This window comes from Lithobates pipiens, unplaced genomic scaffold (assembly GCF_037356315.1).
Source record: "Lithobates pipiens isolate NorthernLeopardFrog02 unplaced genomic scaffold, aLitPip1_a1.2 Scaffold_13, whole genome shotgun sequence".
NCBI classification, from domain to species: Eukaryota; Metazoa; Chordata; class Amphibia; order Anura; family Ranidae; genus Lithobates; species Lithobates pipiens.
Window position 1 is genome coordinate 426,740,353 of NW_027507718.1, and position 26,243 is coordinate 426,766,595.

The following is a 26,243-nucleotide window of genomic DNA, read 5'->3' on the forward strand; positions in this document are numbered from 1 at the left end:
CCTCTTCTCTAATAGGCCGTTCTAATTATTCAGTTTCAGTGGGGTTTAAGGTTGAGATTTTGCTTTGATGTAAGTACTCTTTTAATATTGATTCCCTATTGCCTTGTAACGCGACAGGTTTATTTTGTGGTGGAAGATTGCAATGATTAGAGTAGTAATTATGGAACTGGTTTGTTTCTAATCCCATGTATATTTGATGCTATTTGGCAGTCTTTTAGAGCCCTTGCTAAGAATTTGCCAGACTTCTCCTCTTGTTCATAGTAAATGCCTTTGTGTCCAGATTTCTAGTTGTACCTCTCCTAGCACACACCGTGGTCACTACAGGATGCGCGAGCCAGCAAAAGGAACCAGTGGGCAGCTCAGGGAACAGATATTTGAACCACTCTTCGGGGTGAAATGCCTTCTGTAGCCAAGGGACAAGGAACAAGGGGAATTCAGATTAAGATTCACATTTAGGAGAAGTACTTAATCCCCAAAGTCAATCTCACAACTACTTGGATCCACATTCCACATAGTTATTAATTTATAAATATTGGTAGACTATTTTGTGCATCTAGAAGCACATGCAGATTTTCCACATTCAGTTTGGACAGAAAATTATGCCTGTATGGACAACTTTGTATTTGTAAACCCAATCACTTAAACCTCATATAACATTTTGCATGTTAACCCCTTGCCGACTGGCTCACACCGATATACGTCGGCAGAAGGGCACATACAGGCATATTAATGTACCAGTACATTGCCCTTTAAGACGTGGCATTGTGGGTGGGCGTGCGCACACCGCAAGCTCGCTGAGTGCGATCGCAGGTCCTGCATACTCGATGTCCGTGGGGATACCCGCGATCGTCTCATGGAGAGGAAGAACGTTCTGCCTAGTGACACTGAAAGTGATCACAGCTCCCTGTGATTGGGAGCGGTGTTCAGTGTCATGTCACATGTAGCCCAGCCCCCCCCCCCCAGTTAGAATCATGTCCTAGGACATACTTAACCCCTGCAGCACCTTAGTGGCTAACCCCTTCACTGCCAGTCACATTTGCACAGTAATCAGAGCATTTTTAATCCCACTGATTGCTGTATAAATGTGAATGGTCCCAAAATAGCGCCAAAAGTATCCGATCTTTCCGCCATAATGTCGCAGTCATGATAAAGATCGCAGATCGCTGCCATAAAAAAAATATTAATAAAAATGCCATAAAACGATTCCCTATTTTATAGACGCTATAACTTTTGCACAAACCAATCAATAAATGCTTATTGCACATTTTTTTACCAGAAATATGTAGAAAAATATGTATCGGCCTAAACTGAGGAAGAAAATGTGTTTTTATATATTCTTTGGGATATTTATTCTAGCAAAAGTAAAAAATATTGAATTTTTTCCAAATTGTCGCCATTTTTGTTTATAGCGCAAAAAAAAAAAAAAAAAAGCAGAGGTGATCAAATGCCACCAAAAGAAAGCTCTATTTGTGGGGAAAAAAGGGCATCAATTTTGTTTGGGAGCCACGCTGCATGACCGCGCAATTGTCAGTTAAAAAAGAGCCGAGCGCAGCGAGGCTGAGCCCGAAGCGTGGCGAGCGAAGCTCGCCCGCGAGGGGCCCTCTAAAATTCACAACCCTATGTCCGCTTGGATGGTGGGGCTACCACCTCCACTCACGGCGCATGCGCCGTTCAACTTCAGAGATTTTCGCAGTACGGAGCGGACACATATTGATGGCCGGACTCTATTAGGCAGAACACCGGGATGATTGAAGTGCTAACATCAGGTGTTTGGAGTATCTTTATCTGCTGATTGTTAAACTTTCTAGAATACCCACATTTCTATTATTGTGTAGGATCTGGGCCTGCTGTCCCTCCCTCTGAGACGCTAACCACACCACCTTAGAGCCACACCCGCTATCTCGCTGAAACCACGCCCATTTTCACCAAGTGGGAAGGGCCAAAAAGGAAGGGCGGGGTCTGGCGCCCCCCCATCCTAAAACTTCACCAGCCGCCACTGAATGTGAATGGTCCCTAACATTGATGCCTTGAGCAAAGAATAAGACAGAGGGTTCAGGCAGAGCAATTTTTCCTGCCGGAGTAATTTTCTGCACGAGTAATCAGCAGTTGAACACAGCAGTCAGTTGATCTCTCATCATCTCTTTTTCTGCTACTTCGCAAATAATGCAAACTGTCTCTCAGCAGTGCAAACTGTCTCACTGCTTTGGTCTTCTGGGTAATGGGGCACTGTGTGTTCTGGGAACTGTGTATCCCAGAACACAGCGCGCCCCATTCACAAAGCGCTGCGCGACTCGCGCATGCGCAGTAGGAAACAGGCAGTGAAGCCGCAAGGCTCCACTGCCTGTTTACCTTCGTTGAAATGGCGGCGCCGGGACCCAAGAGCTGAGGGATGGGTCAGCCTCGGGCGGCTGACATCGCGGGCGCCTTGGACAGGTAAGTCTGCTTCTTAAAAGTCAGCAGCTACAGTGTTTGCAGCTGTTGACTTTTAATTTTTTTTTTTAAAGCTGGCTCTTCTCTTTAAAATAAAAGTCTCTTGAGCTTACCATTATGGTCATTATTTAGGTATTGTTGATGGTAACCATGCTCTATTTTCCAGTTTTGCTGCTGTATTGAAACTGGAGATTCTGATGGAGACTACAAGTGGCCGTTTTTAACAACCAGTTGTGCGGCCACATGAGATTCTGATGGAGACTAGAAATGGCCATTTTGTTATTATTGATATTTATATAGTGCCATCAATTTACACAGCACTTTACATATATACTTTACATTTACATTGGTCCCAGCCCTCAAGGAGCTTACAGTCTAAGGTCCCTAAATAACATTCATACGCTTTTCTGGCGGTTTGGCAGTGCTGCCCCAATAATTCTACTCACTGTTGTAGTAGGGGCAAGGCAGAGTTTTATCTATGTCTGCATATGAAAGATAGTGCCAGTTGAAATCCATTTGAATACCTGTCAATATGGATAATGTAATTTGTAATATGATGACACTAACAAAACAAAAAAATACATAAAGAGGAAAAAAATATTTTTTTGAAAAATTTAAGACATCAAGAATGTGTACATTTAAGATTTCTTATAAGCATTGTCGACATCCTAAGGCTGTCCTTCGAATATGAATCCTTTTTTTCATTATAATAGTTGTAGTTTATCAGCTATATTCAGTATTTATTTTTGCCCTCACCTGTTTATGTATAAAAAAAAATGTAGTTCCATTTTCATGACATAACAAATCTTCCATTGCCAATTATGTGGAGATGACTCTACATAATCAATATGTATGCTTTTCTTATGGCAGGAAGTCAAGAGTCCTTTATTGACTTTTTTGACGTGAAATGCATTAATTATTGTGACAAACAAGATATTTATAACTCTGTAAATTGCTGAGCAGCAGATATATATTTTATAGCATGTGGACATTGCAGTAAGTAGGAAATTTGCATATATCGGACATTTTTATCTATCAGTCATTATCTGTCATAGGATTGAAAAACTATACGTTGGCTACTTAGATAGATCATGGGTGATTGTTATACTTTATTTACAAAAATAAAAAGTAATATATTTGAGTGGGATCACTGTGGTTTACTTTCATACTGTATATATATCTGGAGTCTATAAAGTGGTCAGCTGATATTCATCCTGCATATACTTTTTCCTCAGTTCCTTCTGCTTAGGTTTACTTCCAGGATTTTGTTGATCTTCAATACCCCAGAATTTAGACACCAACATTATATTTTCCTCTATGCCAAGCACACCAGTAAGTTAGTGGGCATCCACACATAGTGATTGGTTGAATATTGTTTTAAAAAAAAAGTTATGTTGGAATTCTGAGGTAGCAACTGGTATCTGGACAGACCAAAGCAGAATACTAGTCAATGTGTATGTTTGTGGTTGGTTCAGGCCATAAGCTATATCCTGGCTGGAGGCAGTGACAAGGGATAAAGCAGAAACATAGTCAGGGGGAGTAACTGGAGACATTCCTATGAATAACCAGATCTGAGCATCAAACCCGGAACCTAGAACAAAAACATAGGAAACACAGCAACATTCAGGGAAAGGGATGTTCAAGTGAGGTTCAGCCAAATTAGGTCAGCAGCTAAGGTATGTACACAAATCTGTAAAGGATGACATCCAGTATCTAACAAACTGTATGACTGGCATTGTGCAGTGACTTGAAAAAGTATTCACACCCCTTGACATTTTCCACGTTTTGTCATGTTACAAACAAAAACGTAAATGTATTTTCACTGGGATTTTATGTGATAGACCAACTCAGCGGCATATAATTGTGAAGTGGAAGAAAAATGATAATGGTTTTCCAATTTTTTTTACAATTAAATATGTGAAATGTGTGGCATGCATTTGTATTCAGTCCCCATGAGTCAATACTTGACCCCCCATGAGTCAATACTTTGCAGAACCATCTTACACTGCAATTACAGCTGCAAGTTTTTTTGGGTATGTCTTTTTCAGCTTTGCACATCTAGAGAGTAACATTTTTGCCCATTCTTCTTTGCAAAATAGCTCAAGCTCTGTCAGATTGGATGGAGAGCGTCCGAACAGCAATTTTCAAGTCTTGCCACAGATTCTAAATTAAATTTAGGTCTGGACATTGACTGGGTCATTCTAACACCTTAATATGCTTTAAACCATTCCATTGTAGCCTTGGCTGTATGTTCAGGGTCGTTGTCCCACTGGAAGGTGGATCTCCACCCCAGTCTCAAGTCTTTTGCAGACTAAAGCCACGTGCACACGGGGCGGACTGTCTGGCCAACTTAGTCCGTCAGACAATCCGACGGACAGTCCGTCATTCTTTCGAATGAACGGACTTGCCCACACACACCACTTTTTGAGCGGACTAATACGGCGTACTAAGTCCGCCATACTATCTGCCCTACTTTTGAAATGAACGGACTCGCCCACACACGCGGAGGAAAGTCCGCTCATTTGGAGCGCGTCTCCAGGTAGGCGGGCCCGCGAAGGAGACGTCGCTGGCCCCGCCGCCTGGTATGGACTTAAAGGGGAACCCCAACGCTGAAAAAAATCGGCGTGGGGGTCCCCCCAAGTCCACAACAGACCCTTGTCCGAGCACGCTACCCGGCCGGCCAGGAAAGGGGGGGCGAGCGAGCGCCCCCCCCTCCTGAGCCGTACCAGGCCGCGTGCCCTCAACATGGGGGGTGCCTTGGGGAAGGGGGGGCCGCGCGGCCCCCCCACCCCAAAGCACCTTGTCCCCATGTTGATGATGACAAGGGCCTCTTCCCGACAACCCTGGCCGTTGGTTGTCGGGGTCTGCGGGCGGGGGGCTTATCGGAATCCGGGAGCCCCCTTTAATAAGGGGGCCCCCGGATACCGGCCCCCCACCCTATGTGAACGAGTATGGGGTACAATGTACCCCTACCCATTCACCTGTAAAATAAAAGTACCAAAAAAACACACAACACACGAGATAAAATACTTTATTGCACAGCTCCGGGGGTCTTCTCGTCGGACTCCTCCACTATCTTCTTGTAGCTCTTTTGTTAGCGGAGGAGTCCGGCTTTCTTCCTCGCCGCCGGCCTCTTCTCCCGACTTCGGGGGTCTTGTCCCCCTCTTCGGTTCTTCTGCCGGGCCACCGCGCCTTCTTATAGCTCTTTTACAGGCGGTGGCCCGGTCTTCTGTCGCCGCCGTCTTACGTTCTTCTTCTTGTTCTTCTTCTTCTCCAGAAGATGTTGCCTCGACGATCTCTCCGGCCGGAATGCCAGGGCCACGCTGCGCGGCCACTTATATAGGGACAAGGGGCGGTGTCACATGGCTTTATGTCACATGGGGACTATGACATCGTAAGGGGGCGGGGTCACCATGTGACACCAACCCATGTGACACCGCCCCATTGTCCCTATATAAGTGGCCGCGCAGCGTGTCCCTGGCATTCCGGCCGGAGAGATCGTCGAGACAACATCTGAAGAAGAAGAGGAAGAAGAAGAAGAAGAAGAAGAAGAAGAAGACCGGGCCACCGCCTGTAAAAGAGCTATAAGAAGGCGCGGTGGCCCGGCAGAAGAACCGAAGAGGGGGACAAGACCCCCGAAGTCGGGAGAAGAGGCCGGCGGCGAGGAAGAAAGCCGGACTCCTCCGCTAGCCAAAGAGCTACAAGAAGATAGCGGAGGAGTCTGGCGAGAAGACCCCCGAAGACGGAAGACCCCCGGAGCTGTGCAATAAAGTATTTTATCTCGTGTGTTGTGTTTTTTTTGGTACTTTTATTTTACAGGTGAATGGGTAGGGGTACATTGTACCCCATACTCATTCACATAGGGTGGGGGGCCGGTATCCGGGGGCCCCCTTTTTAAAGGGGGCTCCCGGATTCCGATAAGCCCCCCGCCTGCAGACCCCGACAACCAACGGCCAGGGTTGTCGGGAAGAGGCCCTTGTCCTCATCAACATAGGGACAAGGTTCTTTGGGGTGGGGGGGCCGTGCGGCCCCCCCTTCCCCAAGGCACCCCCCCATGTTGAGGGCACGCGGCCTGGTACGGCTCAGGAGGGGGGGCGCTCGCTTGCCCCCCTTTCCTGGCCGGCCGGGTAGCGTGCTCGGACAAGGGTCTGTTGTGGACTTGGGGGGGACCCCCACGCCGATTTTTTTCGGCGTTGGGGTTCCCCTTTAAGTCCAAACCAGGCGGCGGGGCCAGCGACGTCTCCTTCGCGGGCCCCGCCTACCTGGATACCCGCTCGAAATGAGCAGACTTTTCTCCGGGCGGGAAAAGTCCGCTCATTTCAAAAGTACGGCGGACTGGCACACACACTGGCGGATTGTCCGCCGAAATGCGAGTCCGACGGACAGTATTACGGAAATTCTGAAATACTTAGTCCACCAGACTGCACGCTGAAAAAGTCCGCTGAAGCCCACACACGAGCGGACTGTCCGCTGAAATGTGTTTCGGCGGACTAAGTAGGCCAGACAGTCCGCCCGTGTGTACGCGGCTTAACAGGTTTTCTTCTAAGATTGCCCCGTATTTGGCTCCAATCATCTTCCCACCAACTCTGACCATCTTCCCTGTTCCTATTGAAGAAAAACATCCCCAAAACATGATGCTGCCACCACTGTGTTTCACAGTGGGGGTGGTGTCTTCAGGGTGATATGCAGTGATAGTTTTCAGCCACACATAGTGTTTTGCTTTTAAGCCAAAAAATTAAATTTTGGTCTCATCTGACTAGAGCACCTTCTTCCACATTAGCTGTGCCCCCCACATGGCTTCTCACAAAATGCAAACAGGATTTGTTATGGCTTTCTTTTAACAATGACTTTCTTCTTGTCACTCTTCCATAAGGGCCAGATTTGTGGAGTGCACATCTAATAGTTGTTCTGTGGACAGATTCTCCCACCTGAGCTGTGGATCTCTGCAGCTCTTCCAGAGTTACCATGGGCCTCTTTGCTGCTTTTCTGATCAATGCTCTCTTTGCCCGTCAGTTTAGGTGGGCGGCCATGTCTTGGTAGGTTTGCAGTTGTGCCATACTCTTTCCATTTTCCAATGATGGATTGAACAGTGCTCCGTGAGATGTTTAAAGCTTGGAATATAATTTTTTATAACCTAACCTGCTTTAAACTTCTCCATAACTGTTTCCCTGATCCATCAGGTGTGTTCTAGGCCTTCATGATGCTGTTTGTTCACTAAGGTTCTCTAACAAACCCCCGAGGGCTTCACAGAACAGCTGTATTTATAATGAAATTTAATTAATGACAGGTGGACTCTATTTACTAATTATATGACTTCTGAAGGTAATTGGTTCCACTAGATTTTAGTTAGGGGTATCAGAGCAAAGGGGGCTGAATACAAATGCATGCCACACTTTTAAGATATTGATTTGTAAAAAATTTGGAAAACCATTTATCATTTTTCTTCCACTTCACAATTATGTGGCACGTTGTGCTGGTCTATCACATAAAGTCCCAATAAAATACATTTACATTTTTGGTTGTAACATGACAAAATGTGGAAAATTCCAAGGAGTATGAATACTTTTTCAAGGCATTGTAGATTTAAACAAGCTCTTAAAACAGAATATTGATTAGTCAGGGGTTTTCCTGCTATGGTCTGCATTGAAACAGAAGAATGAGCCAAACAGCATCAGGGTCCAGACTGCGTTTCAGAGGAGTTCCACAAAGATGCATCTAACGGGCAAGTGTTTGCAGTATGAGGGAATGAAGTCTGCATCATAGATGATCATTTCACTGTGCTCCAGACTGCTGACCACCTTGCAGATCATTGCTGACTGCTTGACTATGTGTTAGGCAGCAAGTGAGTTTTTCCCAGTTTTATTTTATAGGCCAATTTGCTTGTTATTTTTCATAATGTGAATGGTCCCTAACATTAATGCCTTGAGCAGTTGAACACAGCAGTCAGTTGATCTCTCATCATCTCTTTTTCTGCTTCTTCGCAGGTAATGCAAACTATCTCTCAGCAATGCAAACTGTCTCACTGCTTTGCTGACACACTGCTATATCTGGGCTAATGCAAATTGTCTCACTGCTTTGCTGACACTCTGCTATATTAGGAGTAATGCATCTAAGAGGTTTTTTTTTTTTTAACATGGCCATTTGTGGTGAATGATTCTCCTCCTTTTGGGAGTCAACCATCTTTTACGACTTTGGCCTGTGTCTGTCTTTGATCATTACTCCCTCAAATGCATGTGTCCCTTATCAGTCCCTAATTTAGTAAAGCCTATGGGGGAAGTCAGAGACAGGGGGTTCAGGCAGAGCTATTTTTTTGCAAGAGTAATCAGCTGTTGAACATAGCAGTTTAATGAAAGCAGCAAGAAAAAATCACAAATAACTTTGTTCCACTCTGGAATGACTGCGAACCACCACTTTGGAAGGCATCTTACAAGTCTGAATCCTATGTCCTTTAATATGACCCTTTAATATGGCCCTTCTCCTCTGCCTTCTCATACTAGTATCCTCTAGTATCCACTTTTAAATTCTCATTCCATTTCCCCTCTTCTCCACCCCAAAACTTGTACATATCACCCTCACTTCTACCCTCTCGCTACTACTGTGCTCATCACCGCCTGATAATACTTAACCTACCGGCTGACCCACACACTAGGACAGGGAAGTATGTGCACTCATACACATCCCACTCCCATCTTACTTTCCTCACCCTCCTAACCTCTGGGGATATCTCCCCTAATCCTGGCCCTCCAGTATCTCACTCCCACACCCAGCACCCTCCCTCTTCGAGCATCAGCCGCAATCCTCTCAGTCTTATCTCAATTCCCCCTGCTCCCAAAAACCACCCTCTTCTCATGTGATCAAAGAATAAGCTGTACTGTGTAAAAAGTGATATGTACATATAATAATATAGTCCTGCCATAAATAATAACGACTGTATGATCCTTGGTGAATTATACAAAACGTATGTGCCAAATGCTGACAACATATGGCTATATTCAGGTATCCAATTAAATGCACACAAATTACAATAATCGGGATGATGAAAAAACCTTGTTCAAAATAGTCCATACTGTAGTGTTTATAATGGAGAAAAGATCAATAATTATGTGACACTTTCAACCAAAGTTCATAAAGAAAGATCCTCATTCACTGATCATAGGTGACTTCAAACATTATACACCTAAGGAATAGTGATGGTTTGTGATAGAAAGACTCCTCCACCTGAGAGATATCTGCCACTTACCAGATGGGTTGATCTCTTTAAGGAGATCAAATGCGCCTGTGGCTATATAACCCAGCCAGGGTCTCTCTCCCACCAACAGGACAGCCACACTCATCCACTCCTGGTATTGCTGATCTACTTGTAGTCAATGGTTCACCATATTAAGAATGAGAAAGAACTTCCATAGTGTAATTCAGTACGTTTAATAAATAAAATAAAAAGAATTGCACTTACATATCTAAAAAGAAAATATTGCATGTATCATAAATCGAACAGGGTGGTACTCGATATGCAGCCCGTTCTTTCTGGGACCTCGTGTTCATTGGTGGTGATGTCAGCACTCCGCTCCTCCCTACGTTGTTTCATCACAGATGACGTCGCCCAGGGGCACCTAGATATGTAAGTGCAATTCTTTTCATTTTATTTAACGTACTGAATCATACTGACTATCCTCCTCAAAAAAAAACTCCAGTCTCTTGGCCTTCGAGACTCTGCTCTCCCGGGTTCTCCTCCTACCCATCACAGCGCTCCTTCAGTGTTACCTATAACTCTGTTTCCTCCTTTCGTCTTTTGTAGGGGTACCTCAAGGTTATGTCCTCAGACCCTCTCCTCTTCTCCATTTACACCTCCTCTCTTGGTCAATTAATAAACTCCCATGGCTTCCAATACACTCTTTAAGCTGAAGACATACAAATATATCTCTCTACTCCTCACCTCACTCCTTCAATCTCCTCTCACATTACTAACACATTACTAACCGACATATCAGCATGGATGTCACACCACTTCCTCAAACTCAATATTTCTAAAACTGAGCTCATAATTTTTCCTTCTGCTGTGCCCCCTTCATCAAGATCAATAATACAGCCATCAGCCCCTCCCCTGTCAAGATACTAGGTGTAATCCTGGACTCTGACCTATCCTTTCAGACCCAAAGCCAATCACTGTACAAATCTTGCAGACCACCTCCATAACATCTCTAAAATACGCCCCTTTCAAACCATTGAAACCACTAAGCAACACTCCCTTGTAATCTCTCACCTTCACTATTGTAACTCCCTCCTCATTGACCTATCTATCTGCAAGCTATCCCCTCTTCAGTCTATCATGAATGCCACTGCCAGACTCATCCACCTTACCAACCATTCAGTGTCCACCACCCCTCTCTGCCAACCCCTCCACTGGCTTCCCATTGCCCAACAAATAAAACTCAAAACACTAACAATAACATACAAAGCCATTTACAACTCTGCCCCAAGTTACATCACCAATCTTATTGCCAAATATCACCCAAATTGACCAAGACCTTCTGCTCTCTAGATCCCTTGTCTAATCCTCCCACACTTCTCCAGCATCTCTCCTATGCTCTGGAACTCACTACCCCAATCTGTCTGGTTATCTCCTATTCTGTTCACTTTTAGATGATCCCTGAAAACTCATCTCCTCAGGGAGACCTATCCTGCCTTCAGCTAACATCCAAATCTTCTACTTCCCTCATCAGTTCATCCCTCACAGTTACTATCTTTGGTTTCACCAGCCTCTCCCTATTACATTGTAAGCTCGCAGGAGCAGGGCCCTCTGAACCATTTTGTATTGAATTGTATTGTTGCTGTATTGTCTCCCTTTATATTCTAATGTGCTGCGTAAACTGTTGGTGCATATAAATCATGTAAAATAATAATAATAATTTAAATGTATAAGACCTATCTCAATAGTATCTCTCAAGCGCAATTACCGGTCTTCATGATTGGCGTTTATGGGATTGACTTACTAAAGGCAATTTGACTGGGGATTTTGCAACATGTTGAATTGTACAAGACAATAGCTGTACTACTCACTGGAGTGTTGGCCATCCTACTCCTGTGAAAGTAATTTCATTTTTTTTAAAGAATTCTTAACAAGATTAGATGGTGTTTTTGCATACAGTATAGTTTTCTTTAATAATAATTTTTGATGACCAGTTTTAGCATAACAATTGGCAAAGTAATGCTTTTTGTTGCCATGGGTTTTACTTTTTTCCACAAAGTTACACAATTTTAAGTCTAAAATTGTGTGTTATTTGTTAAATAATTACAATTTCATCTTTTACATTTTGTGGCATTTTTGGATATTATATTATATTTGTGTGCTTTTGTCATGGAATGTGTGCCCAAGAAGGCTAGCTAATCGGGGCGTGAACCTTGACTAGGGATAAGAGGGAATGAAGGGGAACTTCATTCTGAGCAATAAAACTGGCTGTGATACATTTTCACAGCCTGCACTACCTCTGGCAACCACTAAAGGGAGACTCCACTCCAATGCAGCTGGCTGACCATGCACATGCAGATACAAATCTGGAACATTCTAAGGGTTGGGGAGCAGTCTGGAAATTAGCACACACTACTAGGATTCCTCCAGCTATCCTATGAGCTAGAACCTGGTGATAATCACTCTTCCCCCTGTCCACACACCAGACACATAACAAATGATCGCCTGCCACAAAGCAATTGCATATGGACTGGCGATGAATGTGGACTGAGCACATAGACACTACAATGCATCTCAGAAGTTATTCACTTATTCGTTTTATATATTCATATCCTGAAAGTAGAATAAAATATGTAGAAAGAAAAAGAATTACAAAAACACAAACAAGTAAAAAACAAGTAAAAAAGACATACAGAATTGGTTATTCACTATTAAAATAAAAGGGATACAAACAGAAATAACACTTTACCCAGATATATCCTGTGAATTGAGCAAGTCAGAAGTGTCTGTAATTCCCTAGTAAGACTCCGTAGGAATTACCTCGTCACCCATTTCTCAGGGTCCTCAATTTATTGGAATATGAATGTGTGGCCATTCAATCCCAGGGGGTGTTCCCGCATCAGCCCACAGGATGGTTCTGTGTTCTGAAGTTACTAGAGTTGAATGGGCCTGAAACTTGACAGTACCAAACACTGTTCAGCTGTTGCAATCAGGCACCATATAAGAATTTTGGATTCTAAATGCACTACAAATACAGATTTACATGTGCTCGTAGCCCAACATGTGTACAATAAGAAGGATTTATTTTCATCTCTCTGCAACTAATATTTCAGCTTTTTGAGAGATAAAAATAGATTCCTCAGATCTGTTGATATAAATCAAAGCTGACAGACATTTCAGGGCCTTCTCAATGTCCTCTGCTGGTTCTTGTAGCCAAAATAACTAGGACTTTCTTTGAGACTTTATGAAGGTGAGAATCTATGTGTACTCGGGTGGAATCATTTTACTGGCATCTAGGCGTCAACTCTAGCCTAGAAGCTTGCGCTTTCCTTTCAAATGCTAATTGGGGAATATATGTCTATGGCTGAATAAGGGAAAACTGTATCGCTAATAACACAAAATTAAACTATATCTACAAGTACACTACTTCTACAGATCATGTTTTTGCCCAAACTACTGCACTGTTACATTTTCCTTACATCCTCATGTTACAGCTGTAATAACACTTTTAGTTCATTTATTACGTTTTGTAGCCTTGTCCTTCTGTCCTCAAGGCATCCCTAGTCATATTTAAAGGCTTTCCATTATTTTGCACAGGTGATTTGATCAGTTTCACTGCCTTAGTAATTACCACAGCTGTTTCATCTGAAGGAAATCCTGAAAGCATTACCTGCTGGGGCACCTTGAGGATTGGAGTTGAGAAACACTGAGTTAGAAAAAAGTAAAATGTGGACATATATTTAAAAAAAAATACATTTATCAGTCTTGTTGGGTTTGAATTAGAGTAACAGAGAGAAATGCATACCTTTCCCGAAGAAACTGTTTCTCCACATTCCCTCCTGTTATATGGCCAAAACCTTAAGCATTTTATCATGCAATCTCTGCTCAAGGGGAGAATTGGCAAATCCCAAAGTGGCCTTGTTGCCTGAATTAAAAAGATAATTAATGCTGTAAGGAGAATGTGCACCTTGAAGTCTGTTTATAAACCAACATTTCCAGGAATGTCAAACTCCCACTGTGCTCAGTAGTTCTTCCTGATGGCCTCCATGCCACTGTTTCCTGTAGTAAGATGGGATCAGCGGGAGGAACACAGCAGAGAACACAGGGGACCCAGATCTTTCAGAATTGTCAATTTCCACAGAAACTTTAAGGGACAGTTTCTCCCCATCAGAGTGACAATCGGTGGCATAGACAACGGAAGAGGTAAATATGATGTCAGTTTAACTTTGATGTTTTTGACCAGCTCAAAAGGGAGCCCAAGGCAGCAGGAAAGGTAAGTACGTTGAGCTTTCTGTTAATGTTTATTTATCCACACATGCATGGCTTTTAATAGAGGTTAGAGTGATTGTAAAGCCTGATTTTTTTTTTTTTTTTTTTAATAACAAACATGTTTTACTTTTGGTTTTGCACAGAGCAGCCTGGATCCTCCTCTTCTCGGGTCTCTCTTTGCTGCTCTTAGTCCCTCCCTCCTTTGAGTGCCCCTCAGCCAGCAGTTTACTACAGGGGTCACCCAAGCTAAGTTAGAGCTCTGCGTATCCATTCAGACATGGAGCCCTGACCTGGCCCCACCCCTTCTCTCCCCTAATTGGCTGACTGACATTTATTGACATTTGCGGTAGCCAATAGCACCGCTGCTCTGTCTCAGGCAATCAGAAGGAGTGTACTGGATGGCTGAGGGGATCATGGACATCACTGGAGAGAGAGAAGGAGCTCAGGTAGGTAATTGGGGGATGCTGGGGAGGCAGCTACACACAGAAGGTTTTTTATCTTAATGCATTAAGATAAAAAACATTTTTTATTAGGCAGCTATCAATTTTGTTAAAGTAATCTATGATATTAACATAAACTTATTTATGAATTTAAAATAAAGCATTTAATTCCAATTTTTTATTTATTTTTTAAATCAAAGCTTAACCAGTTGCCAGCTGGGCCATAGCCGAATGATATGTACAGCGTGGTTGGATAACTCTGGGGTGCCATCATATGACATCCTCCCAGAATCGCGCTCCCGCATGCCCCCTGAGGCATGCACCCGGAAATGACTGTGAGCTTCGGGTCCTCTGGACCCGGCGCACCACGGAACAGGGTAAAGGGCAACTGACAGCAGCCCTTTACTATGTGATTTCCCTATCCAATGACAGAGCGATCAGTTGTCAACAGACCGGAGCATGTCCGGTTCAGCTCCTCCCATCTCCTCACACCGATCTGTACAGTGTGTGAGGAGAAGAAGGAACCAGGTGCAGAAGCACTGTGGGCTGGATCTGAAGTGCACACAGCGCTGATCTCTGCCAATTCCTGCTCATCCATGCCCAGCCATGCTCATCCATGCCCAGCCATGTTCATCCATGCCCAGCCATGTTCATCCATGTCCAGCCATGCTCATCCATGCCCAGCGATGCTCATCCACGCTCATCCATGACCCATCCATGCTCATCCATCCCCATCTGTGCTCATCCATGGCTCATCCGTGCTCATCCATGGCTCATCCATGTCCATCCATGGTCATCCATGGCTCATTCATGGCTCATTAATGCCACATCAGTGCTCATCCGTGCCACATCAGTGCTCATCCATGCCACATCCATGCCACATCAATTCTCATCCGTGCCACATTTATGCCATTACAGTGCCCATCATTGCCACTACAGTGCCCATCAGTTTCTCACAAAAGTGTAATAGGTAGTCAAATTAAATGTGCAATTTATGTCCCTAAAACACCTGATGTGCTCCCTGTATGTTGGACCTCTGCATATGGCCTGACTGTGTAAAAGTCTCAGACATGTGGTATCACCATATTCAGAAGTAGCAGCAGAATGTATTTTGGGGTGTCATTTATGCTATGTACATGCTATGTATTGGAAATATCGTTTTATTTTCTTTCCACATGTTACAAAAACTTATGGAAAAAAATTACATTTTCAAAAGACTCATTATGCATTGTAGATTATACGTTGGGGTCTTTTCTTTCCAAAATAACGGAAAATTTATGTCAAATACTTACCGTAATTTTCCTTTCCTGATGGACTCCATGGCAGCCTACGTGTGGGTTTAGTCCCGCCTCCATTACCCTATAGGACGACACTCCCATAAATCTTTGCTCCCTGCCACAGGCCGTGTTCGGTAACTATCCTACTCCAGCCATTTGGGAGGGAACTCCTGCTGCCATGGAGTCCATCAGGAAAGGAAAATTACGGTAAGTATTTGACATAAATTTTCCGTTTTCCTGACAGACTCCATGGCAGCCTACGTGTGGGAAATAACTCGCCAAGACACACCCGGGTGGGCAAAAAATGCTGCTTAACAAAGATTTATTTGACACCGTTAACTGACAAAACTTTAACACCAAAATCAACTGAGGATAAGGCCGCTGGCTCAACACAATAATGAGACATAAAGGTGTGAATGGAAGACCACGAGGCTGCCCTGCATATCACGTCAGGGGCCACATGGCGAGAAGCCGCCCACGAGGTCGAAAGACTTCTGGTCGAATGTGCCGTCACCGCCTGAGGAGGAGCCAAGCCCTTATCTCTGTATGCCCACTGGATTGCTTGAACTATCCATGCTGCGATTGCCCTGACTGATGCTCTAGTGCCCTTGTTCTTACCACAGAACAGAACGAACAGGAAGTCCGACTGCCGGAACGGAGCTGTAGCTTCCAAGTAGAGCTTTAAAGAGCTTCCAACGTCAAGAGGATGAATATCTGAGGAATCCGAGGATCTGAATAAGGGTAGAGAGATTTCTTGATTATTATGAAAGACTGAAGTGACCTTAGGGTTTGACCCTAACATTGGAATTAGGACCACTCTATCCGGAAAAAAGGTTAGAAAAGGCTCCTTGGCTCCCAGAGCTTGAATTTCCGAAACTCGTTTCGCTGAGGTGACCGCCACCAGGAACGCGGTTTTCAAGGTAAGTTCTCGGATGGAGAGATCCGTACTGAACAGAGAAAAGAAGTCCAGGACTAGAGGAAGATCCCATTTGGGAAATCTGGGTTTCCTTTGGGGTCTCAATCTTACTGCACCTTTGAAAAACTGCTGAATGAGGGCGTGGCTGGCCCACTGAACCCCTGTAAAAGCGGAAATGGCTGAAACTTGAACTCGAAGGGAGCTAACTGATAAAGGTAAGTCCAAGCCAGATTGCAGGAACCCCAACACATCTTGAACCGTGGGTGAAACATAGGAACTGGTTCTGGAGGACACATAATAAACAAACTTGGCCCAGATTCGTTCATACACCTTATTAGTGCTTCTTCTCCTTGCACTTAGGATAGTAGGAATGGCTTCCTTAGGACACCCTAGAGCTTCCAGCCTTCCCCTCTCAAGAACCAGACCTTCAACCGGAGCTGAGCCGGACATGGATGGAGAACCGACCCTTGGGAGAGAAGGTCCCGTCTGGACGGAAGAGGAACCGGGTCCCGAAAGCTGAGGAGGGATAGGAGAGGAAACCAGGGCCTGTTGGGCCAAAACGGAATTATTGCCAATACTTCCACTCCTTCCCATCTGAGTCTCTTCAGGAATTGGAAGATGATTGGCATTGGGGGAAAGGCATATGCCTTGTGGAATCGCCACTGCTCTGTTAGAGCATCTATCCCGTAGGCCTGCGGATCCTTGAACCTCGAATAGAACTTTGTTAGCTTCTTGTTGAAACGAGAGGCAAAAAGGTCCACTTCTGGAGACATCCCCAGGGATAGAACCCACTGAAACACCTCTTCGTGAAGGGTCCATTCGTTGTTGTCCAAGTGGACTCATGATAGAAAGTCCGCCTGGACATTGAGGACTCCGGGTACATAGGCTGCTGTTAGGTTGGACAGGTTCCTCTGAGCCCAATGCATTATTGGCTCCACTTCCTTCAGCAAAGACCGACTTCTGGTGCCCCCTTGCTTCCTCACGTATGCGACCGCAGTCGTATTGTCCAGCCTGAGGACTACGGATGCACCCACTATCAGATGTGGAAACGCCAACAGCGCTAGGAAGACTGCTCGTAGTTCCAACACATTCGACACTATTCCCCGAGAGGGAAAGTCCCAAACGCCCTGGGCCACTTCCGAAAGACAATGTGCCCTCCAGCCTTTGTTGCTGGCATCTGATGTTACTGAGATCCATTTGATTGGCAGAAGAGAGTGACAATTCAGTAGATTCTCCCGACGAAGCCACCAAAGGAGGGAACCTCTCATGGTCTGAGTAACTACGATGGACTGAGCCTTTTCTCCCGACCATTGATGGAGAAACCCCACCTGAAAGGGGCGCATCCTCCATTGTGCCCACTTCACCATGGGTATAGTAGACACCATGGTGCCTATGATCTTTAGGCAATGAAGAGCACTGAGACGAGAAGAGGAGAGAGCTAGGTGGATCCTGTCTCGTATTACTGCAATTTTCTCCTCGGGCAGAGAGATGGTGCCTCTTGCTGTGTTGAACAGGGCACCGAGGAATACGAGAGACTGCGTAGGAACCAACTGGCTCTTCTCTAAATTCAGGAGCCAACCGAATTCTTTGAGGGTTGCGATGACTTGATCCCTGTGGCTCAAGAGACAATCCTTGTCCTGAGCGAGAAGAAGCAGATCGTCTAGATAATGATGAATCCGGATCTTTCTGATTCTCAACAAGGCTACGACTGCCAGAAGGACTTTCGAGAAAGTGCGAGGAGAGGTTGACAGACCGAAAGGAAGGCAAGTAAACTGTAAATGGAACTGGCCAATGGAAAAACGGAGAAACTGTTGGAACTCTGCAGCCACTGGAACGTGAAAATAGGCGTCTTTGAGGTCTATTGAGACAAGCCAGTCCCCTGGCTGCACTGATTGTTGGATCGTGGACAGCGTTTCCATTTTGAACTTCTCCTTTTTTATGTAGCGATTTAGACGCGTTAGGTCTATTACGGGTCTCCAAGTACCGTTCTTCTTCTGGACCAGGAAAAGAGGTGAATACATTCCCCTGCCGCGCTGGACATCTGGAACAGGAATAGCGGCGCCTTGATCCAACAAAGATTTTATGTAAGCTAGAAGAATTTGCCTTTTTTCTTCTGACTTTGGAATGGATGTGGGAACAAACTTGAGTTTGGGTACACTGCTGAATGTCCACGTGTGTCCGGAAGAAACCGTCTTGACGGTCCAAAAATCCTGGATCAAGGCCGCCCAAACGTGTCGAAAGTGGAACAACCGTGCTCCTACCCGGACCGCCTGGACGGGCTTGATCTCAAAAGGACTTAGTCGGCTCCTTTTCCCCCATTGAACTGCCTTTCGCAGACTTCTTGAGAGATGTCTGTCTGGACCTCCAAGATCTAGAAAATTCTCGTCCAGGCCTGTAAGTGCGCGCCTCCCTAGCACGATCTTGAACCTGCTTCCTAGGGAACGATCTTCTTTGACCCTGCAGGCGTCTATCCTGAGGAAGGAACCCCGACTTACCTCCAGTGGCTCGAGTTATGGCACTATCCAGCTTATTGCCAAAAAGGGAAGAACCATCAAAAGGAATACGGCACCAAACCTGCTTAGAAGCGGGATCGGCTAACCAAGGACGGAGCCAAAGGGCACGCTTGGCAGTTACAGAGGAGAGCATAACTCGAGCCACCAGACGGATAATGTCGATCGAGGCCTCTCCCAGGAAAGCTGAAGCTAGTCTCAATTCCTGAATGGGAGAACTCCTGGCCAGATCTTCAGAAACATTTCTGAGTGAATCGTCAACATTATTGGACCAAACTTCCATTGCTCTAGACAGAGCCGCTACAGCCAAAGCCGGCTTGCAGGCCATCCCGGCCGTAAGGTAGATTCCGCTTTAGGTCAGAATCAATTCTTCTATCCAAAGCGTCCTTAAAAGAGACTGTGTCTTCCAGGGGAAGGGTAACATGTCTGCCCAATCGCATTACTGCTGCGTCCACTAGAGGAGGAGACTCCAAATTCTTAACTTCTTCTTCCTTGAAGGGATAAAGTCTCTGAATTTTAGATAGAAGAGAATTCTTTTTCTCTACCTTGCTCCACTCATCTGAAATCACTTCTCCCAGTTCTGAAAGGAAGGGGAAGCTAATACGCTCTTTCTTCAATTGTTTGAAAAATTTTCTTTGTTTTGCCGGGGCCACTACCGGCTCTTCCCAGCTCAGTGTTTCCTTAATGGCTTTGACCAAGGGAGGGAGCAGGGCAAAGTCAAAACCTGAACCAGACTCTTCCTCTTCAGATTCACTCTCTGAAAGGACAGCAGATGGATGGCTAGGCAGCGAGGAATCCCAAGTGTCCTGGGCCTGAGCATCCCTCCCTGGAGACCTTGGAGACTCTATGGGAGACAACTGGGGGGCTTCAAACTTCTTAAGACTGTCCTTAACCAATCTTTCCACCATAGACCTTAGCTGTTGGTCAGAGTCACTCCTTTCACCCGTCGCTTTGATATAACAGGCATCACAAAGGGACTTGTCACCAGGAACCTGCGTCTTGCACCCCCAGCATACACCTTCAGCTACGTGACTTGGGTGAGCTGATGAAGGGCGGGAAGATTCCCGGCTACGGAGACTGGTTCTCGCAGGAGAATCATGTCGTCTGGACCTGGAAGAGGAATGCCGGCGGTGGGATTTAGGCGAGTCACTTCCTCGGTGAGAACTTCGTCGTTGAGTAGACCTAGAAGGGCTGTAGAACAAACCAGCAGCGTTAATGGAACATTCCCTAATGTTCCACTGCTTCCCCCCCCCCCCCCCCCGGTAGGTAACCCCAAAAGAAGTACCTTCTCCGAGAGGGCTGGCCACTAGCAGGCGGTGAGGCATCCCCAGGATCCATAGGGCTGGAGAAAGAAACAGCCTAATTTAAACACAGAAAAACCAGCTAAGGAGGCAGAGGAAAAACTGATCCCATAAAGACACATACCTTAACACTGAAGAAACAGAGCTCAGGAATGATGTTGCAGGCTTACAAAACATCCCAGGCATACTACCAGCTGTTTTCTGTTTTTAAATTCGCCGCCAAAGTGACGTCACGATTTTCGTCACTAAAACGCTAGTGCGCATGCGCGAAGCCCGCATCGCGCATGCGCGAACCAAGCCTCGTCTTCGCTCCGGTCTCGCGCATGCGCAGAACGACCGAGCGGCGAAACAAGGAAGTAACTGGGCGGCTGGAACGCACGGAAACCAGCCGCCCAAACAGCCAGATACACCGCACGGCGCTGTATGGGGGAAACGAAGGGACACTGCAAACCTGCAAAGGAAAGCAACAACAAACAAATACAGGCTGCCATGGAAAGAAAACGGCTCACCACTCCAGAAGACGGACACCAGCCGAGGTAGGTCCCCACACACGCCGGACTTCAAGAGGAGGAGGAGGGGGGGACGTTGGGGGCGAACAGTCACCTGCTAGTAGCAAGGTTCATGACTCAAACGCGGATTCACCTGTCAGTGACTAGGCATACACCTCTTCAGCGCCTCTTCCACATGCCCCTTTTCCATACTCCGCTAGTAGCTAGAGCTTATCGGAAATCTGCGACTTCCAAGTCGCACGGCCGGTCCGTAACGTAGAAAAAAGTAAGTCTTCAGGGTAAAAAGACACATGTTAAGTCCTATGGAGGAGGACAAAAAAAGAACACGGCCTGTGGCAGGGAGCAAAGATTTATGGGAGTGTCGTCCTATAGGGTAATGGAGGCGGGACTAAACCCACATGTAGGCTGCCATGGAGTCTGTCAGGAAAGGTAATTTTTTGGGCATTTCCATTGTCCTGGTGCTCCAGGGCCTTCAAAAGTGTAATGCCCTGTACACACAGTCGGACATTAGGATGACAAAATCTGTCAGATTTTTTCCGACGGATTTTGGCCCAAACTTGTCTTCATACACAAGGTCGTACAAAGTTGTCGGAAAATCTGATCGTTCAGAATGAGGTGACGTAGAACACGTACGACGGGACTATAAAGAGGCCAGTAGCCAATAGCTTTCATCTCAGAATTTATTCGGAGCATGCGTGGCACTTTGTCCATCTCAATTGTCTACACACGATCAGAATTTAAAGATTGGATTATGTTGTCAGAAAATTTTAGATCCTGATCTCAAACTTTGTGTGTTGGAAATTCAGACAGAAAAAGTCAGATGAAGCCCACACACGATCGGATGTTCCGACAACAAGATCCGTTTGCACATTTTCCATCGGACCGTGTGTACAGGGCATAAGAGGTAGTCAAGAAATGAAATGTGTAATTTATGTCCCTAGAACACTTGATGGTGCTCCCTGCATGTTGGGCCTCTGTATGTGGCCAGACTGTGAAAAAGTCTCACACATTTGGTATTGACATTCTCAGGAGGAGTAGTAGAATGCATTTTAGGGTGTAATTTGTAGTATGCATATGCTGTGTGTGAGAAATAGCTTGTTATTATGACAGTTTTGTAAAAAAAAGCAAAAAAAAAAGCATGATTTTGAAAAGAATTGTGGGAAAAAATTACAACTTAAAAAAACTCACCATGCCTCTTACTTAATGCCATGGAATGTCTGCTTTCCAAAAAGGGGTAATTTGGGAGCTATTTGTACTTTTCTGGTTTGTTAGCGTCTCAAGAAAAGAGAAGAGGCTGTCAGTACATCAGATACGATTAATTTTCAAAGATTGGCACCATAGTTTGTAGACTCTGTAACTTTCACAAAGACCAAATAAAATACTTGATAGCAGTATAAATTTTGGCCAAAATTTAGGAAGAAAAATTATTAATTTGCACAGTTTTATAGCCGAAACAAAGAAAAATGCATTCTTTTTTTACCAAATCTTTGGTCTTTTTTGATTTATAACACAAAAAATTAAAAAAAAACCCAGTGGAGATCAAATACCACCATAAAAAAGGCTATTTGTTCGAAAAAAAAGGACAAAAAATGTCATATGGGTACAATGTTGCATGTCTGAGTAATGTCTGAGTAATTGTTATTCAAAGTGTGAGAGCACTGAAAGCTGAAACTTAGTCTGGTTAGTAAGGGGGTTTAAGTGCCCTGTGGCAAGTGGTAAACTGGACAAGCTGAAGTTAGAAGCCGATTGGCTACCATGTACAGCTGCGCCAGGTTTTGCACTCTCCAGTTTTAGTAAATCAACTCAACTGTTTTCCTAATAAGCTGACTGTTATCAACTGTTTATACAACTGTTTATAAAAAAAACAAGCAGCATATATTAACGCAAATGCCACACTGCTGAGTTTATGTATACACCATTTTTAACAGTATACTGTATATATACTTTTTTTCATTCAGAACATTAAACCAGATAAAGTGTTGCCTGTGGTGGTATGCAAATTTTTTATGGGAGTCAAAAAGAAGATGAAACCACCAACAAGGTAAGCAACTGAAACAATAAATAGAAATCAGCGACCAGCGAGGCAAGCAATAATAAAAGCATGGGGAGAAACTGCTAACTACGTTTTCATTTCTAGTTTGAAGTTTTGTAATGTTTGTATTTGCCCTTAATTGCTACAATGAATGTACTGGCTAGAAGACTTACTAGCCATATATACTGTATTTCAATTTTTCTCATTCAGCCTTATTGGAGAAATCATTAAATTTTCCTATCCATGCTAAACAGCATGGACGGCAGAATCTTTCCTGCCTCCTTTTGTATTCAGACAACCACAACACTTGACCCTGTTTGGCATTCCTGTGTCTCTTGCTGCTGTCTCCTGAGCTGCTGGCCCTTATATTATCCTTGCTGTTATCAGCTATTTGCTGATTTTGCTCACAAAGCGCAACACCGGCAAATAGCTGATAACAGCAAGGACTGTGGGTTTGTGACGTACTGCATCCCCCACAACCAGGCTGATTACTGAGTTCTTCAAATGTAAGGGTGCTGCTTCTTAATAAAGGTGTGTGTTGTTTTGGTACTCACCTAGCACCCTGCTCTACTCTTTTTCCTACAGCACCTGCTGCTGTCTGAGGCCAGGTTCACACTGTTACAATACATCAGTTGTGGATCCGACTTTGCCCTGTGACTTAAAGTTCGACATCCATCTGGCTTCAATGAACAGGGATCCGACTTTGATCCCCTACAATACCAGGCACTGTGTCTGGTATGGATCTTTAGGGGAAACTCCAGCCAGACTTAAAAAAAAAACAACATTGGCTGAGCTGCCTTAATAAATTACTTTAAAAACCTGTGACACTTTTTTTTAGGTGAATGGGTAAGGGTACAATGTATCCAATATTCATTCACATAGGGTAGGAGGCCAGGATCTGGGGGTCACTTGTTAAAGGGGGCTTCCATATTCTGATAAGCCCCCCGCCCCCCGATCCCAATAACCAATGGCCAAGGTTGTTGGGAAGAGGGCCTTGTCCTGATCAGCATGGGGACAAGGTTCTTTGGGGTGGGGGGGCGCAGGTCCCCAAAGAACTCACCCACCATGTTCAGGGCATGCGTACTGGTATGGTTCGTGGGGGGGTGCTCGCTCTTCATCACCCCCTTTCCTGACCTGCCGGGCTGCGTGCTCAGATAAGGGTCTGGTACAGATTTTGGGGGGACTCCATGCTGTTTTTTCAGCATGGGGGTTCCCCTTAAAAGCCATACCAGACCAAAGGACCTGGTGTGGTCTTGGATGGGGGAACCCATGCCGTTTTTTTTTCATTTGGAGTGGGGGTTCCCCTTCAAGATCATTAGAGCACAATTCGCATCACAAAATTGGATCAGTTAAGATGGCGATCCAACTTTGATCTGACTTCAGTGATAGTCAATGGACTGAAGTATGATCAAGGTTGGACAAAAGTAGTGCAGGGAGCATTTTCAAAGTTGGACCAGTTAAGATGGCTCTCAAAGGGAAACATTGATTTTCATACCTCATGCGACATGAACTCCCAATATCGGAGTGTTTGTTGTACATGTGTGAACCCAGCCTGAATAACCGAACAGTGACTGTATCTGATTGGATGCAATCACTATTTATCCAACAATTTTCTGCTTGACTCCTTTGATTTTTCAGTTGAAGTTTGTCAAGCCAGGCGCTGCTTAATCCCCATACACACTATCAGATTTTCTGCTGATTTTTTCCTTCAGATTTACCAAAACCATGTAGTGCAAGGGCCTGCCTGATTACATACAAATCGAAACTCCTAAGGTTTGACCTCATATTGTATGGTTTTGGTAAATCTGAAGGAAAAAATCAGCAGAAAATCTCATAGTGGGTATGGGGCTTTACAGGTCCACCCACAGCTTGAATTTAAGCTGCTTCAGCGGGAATCTGCTGAAATTCAGGCCATGTATTACTAGCTTTAGAGATGAGGCATCATTACTGAGCTGCACTGACAAAAGCCTGTGTGTGATAATACACCTTATATTGCGTGATATGTCTATTTCATAAGATTACAAGACTTTGAAGATTAAATTTGGGGACATGCTACAGACCATGCCTACTTTCAAACAGCATCCCCATATTACACCCCCATTTTAAGCCACTTCTATGAATCCATCCCCTCACCCCCATTTTAACAGGCCCTGGAACAATTGGTCACAGACTTTTGGAACAAAGGGTATAAAGACAAAATCCCTTGGGCACATGAGTAGACGAATGATGTGGCATGCATATTGTGGGTCTAACCAAATTGTAGCAGCAGTGGACGCTTAACCTTCCTAGCGGTAATCCCGAATTTTCATTTACAAAAGCAGTAACTCTGAGCCACACTAGGAATTGAATCACAGCATCCTGGGAAAGACACATACCTTGTCCCCAAGATCCTGCGATGTCCTCCCCCTGTGTCCGTGAGCTGTGTACTCTTGATTGCTTGATTCATCACTGTGCTAAGCACTGTTCCCTGCATTGCGATACACAGGGACAAAGTCTTTGGAGATACCTGTGAATTCTCCGCAACGCTTAAAGCGACCATTACACTATGGTCATGTGGAGTCGGTAAGGGTTAAATATACTCACTCCTTGGTGCATCACATTCGCTTGTCTTTCACCTATTCGAGATTGGACTGTTTTTCTTAGCACTATTGCATGGACAATTTGTTTTTTGGCAGTATTCATTTGTACTGATTTCTTAATATTTATTTAATTTGCTTGATCAATGATTAATTAATTTAATATTTATAATTGATTTAATATTATTATTAGAGCAAATATTTTTTCACTTATTAATTTTGGTGGTTGTCTGCTTTAGTTTTGATAACTAGGCTTTTTTCACCACTACTTGGATATTGTCTGTATTTATAATTTGTAATTGGAATTTTTTTATTCAAGTTTTTTTCATGTCACGCTGAGGTTTTTTTATATATATTTCTTTGTCACCTTATTGTGATTGTTTATTTATTAAATATGTATTTATTTATTTAATTAATCGGTAATTGATATAACTTGATATCTATTTAGCGCTGCACTTTCTTTGCATTCTAGTATTCTGAGCTGCTGTATCTGGACTCTAGTGCCAGCTGCTTTTCTCATTATAATTTATGATAATTTATATTTAGCGCAGCGTGAATCCTCTTTTTGTTTTTTTTCTACCAATATTATATTATTATTTGTTATAATTATTTATAGTTATTTATTATATTATAATTTATGATTTTGTATTTCAAACTTTATCATACCCGGGATGTCTACTAGACTCTTGTTTGGCCAGATTTAACTGAGTTAATCCTAAGAATTACAGACCCACAGTATAAAACACCAAATTTCTATGCAAAACATTGTACCGCTTTGAGATGCAAAAATCTGACAT

At 44.3% G+C, this 26,243-nt stretch overlaps 1 protein-coding gene across 3 annotated transcripts in view; it reads left to right on the plus strand.

Annotated features, from left to right (window-relative positions):
* The window catches only part of ARAP2 (ArfGAP with RhoGAP domain, ankyrin repeat and PH domain 2), a 609,403-nt gene that overhangs the window by 512,259 nt on the left and 70,901 nt on the right, over positions 1 to 26,243 (plus strand). For all 3 annotated transcript variants that reach the window (XR_013272356.1, XM_077477663.1, XM_077477664.1), the window contains exon 29: positions 22,797 to 22,879. Coding sequence is in view for 2 of the 3 variants with exons in the window: in XM_077477663.1 (XP_077333789.1) it covers positions 22,797 to 22,879 (83 nt within the window). In the remaining variant the exon portion in view is untranslated. The remainder of the gene's footprint in view (positions 1 to 22,796; positions 22,880 to 26,243) is intronic.